This window comes from Montipora foliosa, chromosome 13 (assembly GCF_036669935.1).
Source record: "Montipora foliosa isolate CH-2021 chromosome 13, ASM3666993v2, whole genome shotgun sequence".
Classification (NCBI taxonomy): Eukaryota; Metazoa; Cnidaria; class Anthozoa; order Scleractinia; family Acroporidae; genus Montipora; species Montipora foliosa.
The window spans coordinates 19,531,214-19,538,713 of record NC_090881.1 but is presented as its reverse complement, the minus strand read 5'-3'; the positions used below and the strand labels follow the sequence as shown (position 1 = coordinate 19,538,713).

The following is a 7,500-nucleotide window of genomic DNA, read 5'->3' as shown; positions in this document are numbered from 1 at the left end:
CGTTCATTTATTAGAGTCATCAAAAGTGAAAAATTCCGAGTGTTATTTTTCAGGATTTAAACCTTACGACCTTCCGATTGTGATGAATGGAATGGAATAGTAACCTCTGGTAAATGATATGGAGAGATGTATTTATCAATGGCGCCTCAGAAACATCTACCACTCATTTCCAGAAATGCAAGAAATTAGATGCACGCCCAGGTTTGGCATCCAAAAAAAAGTGTCCTTTTAATTTTAAGGACGGCGCCTACTATTGTTATTGCGCATAGGTTCTGTGCATCTCAAGATACTCGGATTTCTTATGGCTGGTGCTTATTAATACAGGGATATTTTTGCGCAGTTCAAAACTATGCGGAGAAAGCACAACTTAGCAAGTGCTCTTGGTACCCAAAAAGAAAATTGGGGGTAACCATGCATTTTTCAGAGATAATTAAGTTTCAGTTTGGAAAAGAACGCCATACATTGCTTTGCATTTCAAAGCTTTTTACAAATATTGTTGATTAATTATCTTCGAAAAATGCGTGGTTACTCCCAATCTTGTTTTTGGATTTCAATAACACTTGTTAAGATATGCTTTTCCTGCATATTCAGTAAACCGCGAAAAAACACCTTTGAATTAGTGGGCACCGTCCTTAAGTCTAAGCGTTTGCTAGCTATTTCCACCAATAAGGTAAGAGTAACGGTTAGCGTTATTTTTAAGCTTAGGGTAAATGCAGCTGTTTATCCTTACTTAACGAGCAGAATTTGGGGGACACTTTGTGACTTCAATTGTCTGTATTCCGAGACACGAGTGATGTTGAAGTTGGGGAGAAGAGCAAGGGGACACCTCGTGACGCTTATTGAAATCCGAATGCATTTTTCGAGGTGTTACGACTTTTCGATTACCAGTTCTAATGCTCTACCACAGAGCTAAAGGAGACTCGTATAGCTAGGCCCTTAGAGAGACTATCATATGACCTTGAAAAACAAACGTAAATTAACAACAGAACGTAAACAAAAATGAAAAACATTTAATTGGCTTATCGAACAAAAACAAACGAGCGCGGATTTTCATTGGCTTAGCGAACGGGGATGCAAACAACGTCATCTCCCCATGGAACGTTCTGGAAAGTTTCGCTCCTAACGTCATTTGAAATGCAGTAATGTGATTGGGCAATCGAACTGTTTACTGCCCATATTAGGAGTTTCCTTGGCGGGAATAAGGAAAAGCTTTGTTTTGATCTTGCCAAACATTGGTCCGTGAAACAAATTGCGAACATTTTTTCAAGGTCATACGAAAGTCGCTCTAACTGACCTTGGTTCATGTTACAATAGGCCTTAATCACACGGCGGCCATTTTGAGTCCCGAGGGATTGAAAACTTTTGTTTTTGTGCAACGAAACTCGTTCCCAAACATTTCAACTCGAGGCTCGGGGTACGAAATCTATTCTCTATTTTCGAATTGCCCATAATACACTTTGTTTTCCCCCCCAAATTTTGCATAAACCATTGTTTTCAAATGCTCTTGGGAATATGCAGTGTCCCCAAGAGCATTTGAAAACAATAGTTTATGCAAAATTTGGGGGGCAAACAAAGTGTATTATGGGCAATTCGAAAATAGAGAATTGTCTATGGCCAATATGGCCGCCGCGCGAATAAGGTCCATTGTCCCGCTTTACTGCTAGTACTGAAATTGCCTTAATAGGATCATTCTCGAATTTAGTGAAATGTTAATCCCCTCCGGTAAATGAAATGAGGACGGAGATGTACTTTATCAATTCTCGGCAAAAAACCGAGTGCTCCTTTGTAGGAGTCGAACCTACGATCTTCCGATTGGATGCTCTGCCACTGACACAATGACACAGTATCCCAACAAGGAATCCGAAGTTCGTAGGTTCGCCTTGTGTTCGGACAACTCGAAAATTCTCCCGAGTATCCTGAAGCCCGTATTGATAAATTCACCGGGATTAATATTTACTACCTTCTTTGATAATTTGAAAGAAATTCATGTCATTCATGTCAAAACAACATTACATTTTGAAATCATGTTCTACAAAAGAACGGGTTTCCCTGGGCAATGAGACAGAAAATGAGCTGATACGAAAACTTACCAGTTCCTTTCCGTCAACGAATGATGAGTGAGAAGATGTCGATGGGCTGAAAAGATATCAAATTCAATATATAAAGGGGCCTTCAAAACAACACTAGTGTCACATGACAAAAACAATGAGCAATTTTTAAAATTCCCGATACCAGAGCGTGTCCTTTCAATTTATTAGGGACTCGTCGACAAAAACGTCACTTCAAAATATAACTTTGCAGTATCGCAAGGTTTTGGCGATTAGCCCATCTCGTTCATGTCGTACAATGTGGGCGAAGTATCCTAAACATAAATTGGTGCGTGTGCGGTTTCAGAGTAAAAATAGAGAATGAAATATTCACATTTGTAAGCTCGCGTTGTCGCCAAAACCTCAAATTTGGTGATTTCATGTCGTCCTTGTGCAGAGTACCACAAAAATCTGTTGAGTTTTGGCGATGGCAATACTGCAGGGAGTTTGGAAACAACACCTAAGGCCGCGCGCGGTTGTGGGATACGGCGTTACAATTTTTCTCCCCAGTCCTCCGAATTACGTCACCAGATCACCTGGAGGTGAAAACGAAACGCAGTATAGACCCTTTGCATAAATGGCGCCCAAATTTGAATAACAATACTTGATACATCCCTTAATAGCCTCACATTCATGAGAAAAATCCTTTGTCTTGAAACATAAACACGAGGCTAAGGATGTATCAAGTATTGTTATTCAAATTTGGGCTAACACGAGACTAAGGATGTATCAAATTTGGGCGCCATTTACGCGTCTGAACATTTGAACAAAATGGCGGATGCCGTGGTTGATTTTGATGCTTATGTCGACGTTCGTTTTCACTTAGCATAAGCTGCTTATGCTTGTGCTTGGGCTTGCGCTTGCGCATGCGCCGCTAGTGCCAGTGAAAACCAGGCTTAACCTCCCTATTGCTTTTCTCGGACGGACACACTCCAAATACAAAGACCGTATAATTTTATTGTTTTTCTCGGACGGACCCACTCCAAATACAAAGATCGTGTAATTCAACCTCGTTCCCAGGAGAAAAGCCCAGTGAAAACAGCTTTTATTTCATAAAATGTCTGAGGGAGATTGGCGCACATCAGTAAACAGAACTGACCTGATTCCTCAACGCCTGCAGAACCATCTCGAAGCTTGGGTTTCCATGATAAATCGGCGACTTGGTACATATTCCATTACCTTTTTGTCAAAAAACAGTTGAGTTATTTGTTATAACGCGTACAAAAGCTTAATATTCAATCTAAATTGCATTTTCTTGGCTTTTCATCAAATATTCTCTATCGAGACAGATAGAGCGAGTTTCAATCGAGTGTCGTAAAACCAAAACCAAAGTAATTACTTTGGCCAATCAAAAAGGACGGAGACAATCCAGTAAACCAATCAAAACTCGAAGTAATTACACGTAGCCGACACAAAGCGCGGGAAAATGTGCGCGCGATTGGTTTTGGTTTCACTTCTGATTGGTTGAAAAGTGTCGCGAGAACTTGGAACCAATCACTGAGTGAAGTAATGAAAAACCAAAGCAATTCGCTAATTACTTTCGAAACTCAATTGAAAACTGCTATGTGTCCAGAAACACAAGTAATTAGATGCACGTCGATTCTTTGATAAGCAGCACAGTGTGCATTTCTGGAGACAAGTGTAACGGGAAAGAAAGGAATGGATGACAAACCCAAAACAACAACTACTTTGCATGGGGGAGATGTGACAAATATAATTAGCAAAGACAACTGATGATGATGATGACGATGATGATGTCTCACTGTTCATTGAATAAATTACAACGCGTGCAGAATGCTTGTGTGAGACTGATTTTCAGTGAACAAAAATTCTGTCACCAAACACCGCTAATTATGAAATTACATTGGGTGCCGGTTAGATTTCGAACTGATTTAAGTGCAGGGATGGCGCAGAGGTGAAAGCACTCGCCTCCCACCAAAGTGGCCTGGGTTCGATTCCCAGACTCGGCGTCATATGTGGGTTGAGTTTGTTGGTTCTCTACTCTGCTCTGAGAGGTTTTTCTCCGGGTACTACAGTTTTCCCCTCTCCTCAAAAACCAACACTTGATTTGCTTTCATTGTTAATTTCAGTTTACCGTGTCCCCAATTAGCGCTCCAGCGCTAGAACGACAAGCGCTAGAACGACAAGACTCCACGACATAACCTAAGGAATCCGACTACTAAACTTCTACTTCGTCCTTGTTTGAAACCTAAAGCAATACCTGGAGTCAATTTATAAAAAAGTTACTGTTGTAGTGTACAAGTTGAACCCTTGTTTTTACATGTGCGCGCGAAAATGAGTTCCATAAACATCGTTACAAGTCGTTGTTACAAGACTCCGACTTGTAATTACAGGTGGAGAGCTACACCTGTAGAATTTGGTACGTGAACAATTCAATTACTAACTACCCAGTAACGGCTGTAACCCACGGGTGGCCCATTTCTAAGTACGAGAAATATAAATCAACGGGAAAAAACGAGGATCCGTAACTTACAGTACGGACCGAGAACGCGAGGTTAGTAAGATATTTATTATATCTCTGAGGTTAACCGGCGCACGGGCAAGGAAACTAGTCAAAGTGAAGCGGAAGGTTCAACTGCCACAAAGAATGCCGTGCCAAAATCCCAAAAACTAAATCTCCTTGGCTGTTAAGTTTGAAATAGTTGCTTGCAAGATTCAAACAGTTTTCAGTACACGTTTATGCAACAGAAATGACATGAAAAACTCGCTAGATGATGTTTTGTCGAAATTTTAAATTTAGCGGGCTGTACAGCGGGCCGTACTGTAGAATACGGCCCGCTAATTTAGCCAATTACAGCGCGCGTACTATCTGAGAGATATAATAAAGTTAGAAATCACCCAGTGGATATTCCAGTGGATATTTCGAGAAGCCTAAGGAGCCTTAAATCAGTGAAACGTTTAGTATCCCATCTTTTCCTCGTGGCAAGTGGAAGAGAGGGTCTGGATTAGGTTAACTGACAACTGACAAATGGCCAAACTTTTAACTGACAACTGACACTAGAATAACCTAATAATTTCGTCCCCGGACCCCTTGTTTGTTACTGCATTAGCCAGAATTTATCCTCACCGTACCATCTCCGGATTTCAGTGTTCTGTCGCTTTTCCGCTTTTGTCGGTTGCTTTCTTTAGTTCGTTGTATCAGATGGCATCAAAAAGTGAAGTTGAATCGCCTGATTTCTCGCAGCCGTGGAAACTCAGTGATGTTGTTCTTGTTGTGGAAGAAGAAAGATTCCACGTTCATCGTGCAATGCTTGCATTTTGGTCGCCCGTGTTTGAGAAGATGTTTACATCAGAATTTCAAGAGAAGGATAAGAACGAAGTTCCTCTTCCAGGTAAAAAGGCGAGCGAAATAAGGGAAATACTTTTGCTGATATATCCCTCTGTAACAGAACGAGAAATAACGGAGGAGAACTGTTACTTCCTGCTTAAGCTCGCTCACGAGTATCAAATGGCAGCCATTGTTACGAGATGCGAAGATTACATGGCCAACAAGGTCAAAGTGAAAGCGAAAGAAAGCGCCCTCGCAGATTTGGTATTTGCACAGACTTACAAGCTAGAGAAGCTGAAACTCGCGAGCATTACCGAAGCCTATTGCCTTAGTCTGGACGAGTTGAAAAATGACGAGAGGTTTGATCAAATTCAGCCGAATAACCTTCAAGAAATCTTGGAAGGGATTATTAAGAGATTGCAAAGAGAGTTAGATGGAGCCCAAAGACAGTCCCAAGAAAGACAACAAAAGATTGACCGGATGAGAGGGTCTATCCAGTTAGTAAAAACAACGTGTCTAAGTGAGGTAGGGCGGATCGCAGAAGCCCTGGTAAATCATGCTTCGTCGAAACAAAACTATTCTTACATTGGCTGTAATGACACCGCAAGCTATCTCGCTGCTTTAAAGAGGGATACCCAACCACACTATTGCCAGAAGGGTTACTGCAAAGTTTGCTACGGTTTAAGTAGAGTTTCTACTTATCTGAGTTCAATTAAACAGCAACTGGAACTGTGTCATCCATCGTGACATGACAATGGAATAGAATGCAAAATATACGGTCTAACAGGTAACATTGTGCGCACTGATATTTGTTTATATTTTGTGTTTTGTTTGTGGAAATGGGTTTCAACTCCCGTAGTACATTGTATAGCGTAGCCTGCGTAGCAGGCGTCTCCAAAAACTTACGCGAAGGGAACGAAACTGGGAGGGCGTGCGAAAAATAAAGAGCAGAGGGAGGGGGTGAGGCGAGCGAAGGAAACGCTTGCAATCAATCCCAGACATTTTCCAGAACGCCCCCAACCATACCGCGCTCCCTTGGGTGCTACACGGCCAACGTTTGTATAAACGTAACTTTTCAATGATAATTAACTTTGTTTTGACAAGTGCCCAGCATGGGCTGGATAGCCTATTTACGCGTAAATAGGCTTCCTTTCAATTGTCGCGTCAGGTGGTGGTGTTGGTGGGATAAGATGATTCCTAAAAACGTACCTTGAATACGTCAAGATGTTGTTTTCTGATTATTTTTGCGTCGTTAACGAAATATTATCGCCCAACAAGGAAGATGGAAACACTAAAGCATCCATGAAGAGCCATGAACTACAGTAGAGGCATGAACCAATTCAACAGAGTGTATAGTTAGTGAAGAGTTCAAAGAGCTCACCAATGAATCCTGTTCATGAAGTAAAAAAGAAAAGTTTTGAGATCTAGCTTAGTGTTGACTCATCCTGATATTTATTTTCATCCCGGAAGTGTCGCTTCTTAATGGTTTTATGTATTGTCATTCTAATGGAATTCATTATGGAAGTTAACAGGCTTATAGACATCGCTTGTCGAACACGTTTTTCAGGTTTGTCTATTAACATCAGAGTATTTTCATAGCGCGGGAATGGCTGTACTAGCAGGTAAAAACTGCTTCACATTACCGGAGAAACGGACTCGTTCATTTTTTTTTTCTAATTAGATGTTTATTATAAACGCAAAACAACAAAATACAAAACAATATGTTATTCAGGTAAACTCAAAGCTCACAGCACATTTTTGTTTATAATACACTATTTAGAGCTAAAAAAACAACTTTCTTACAATTTTACATTACTGACATTTTAGTTTAGTAATATTGGTTAATTTACTTGATCATTTTAGAACTGATCTCGTAGCATTATTTTTTTACTTCTTCGGAGTAAAGTGTTAGCTGATGTGAGCACTAAGTGTGGTTATCTCAGGTAAACTGCCTACACGCAACAAATTAATTGAACTTTGCCTCACTCATGATACTCTTTTGTTACAATGGTGACGTCACAGCGCTATACATAGCCCGCGTAGCAGTCGATTCCTTTCCTTTTCCAAGCGGAGATCGAACAAGCGAACGAAAAGCAGGCGAGCAAAGGAGCTCGCCTGGGGTGA

At 40.8% G+C, this 7,500-nt stretch overlaps 1 protein-coding gene across 1 annotated transcript in view; it reads left to right on the top strand.

Moving 5' to 3' along the window:
• Nucleotides 1–5,223: 5,223 nt before the first annotated feature.
• LOC137982733 (BTB and MATH domain-containing protein 38-like) overlaps nt 5,224–7,500 on the top strand; it is a 4,173-nt gene continuing 1,896 nt past the window's right edge. Inside the window, exon 1 of the mRNA XM_068829869.1 lies at nt 5,224–7,500. This exon is cut by the window's right edge and continues 1,896 nt beyond it. Within this exon, the coding sequence (XP_068685970.1) occupies nt 5,251–6,123 (873 nt within the window). The 5' untranslated portion in view covers nt 5,224–5,250 and the 3' untranslated portion in view covers nt 6,124–7,500.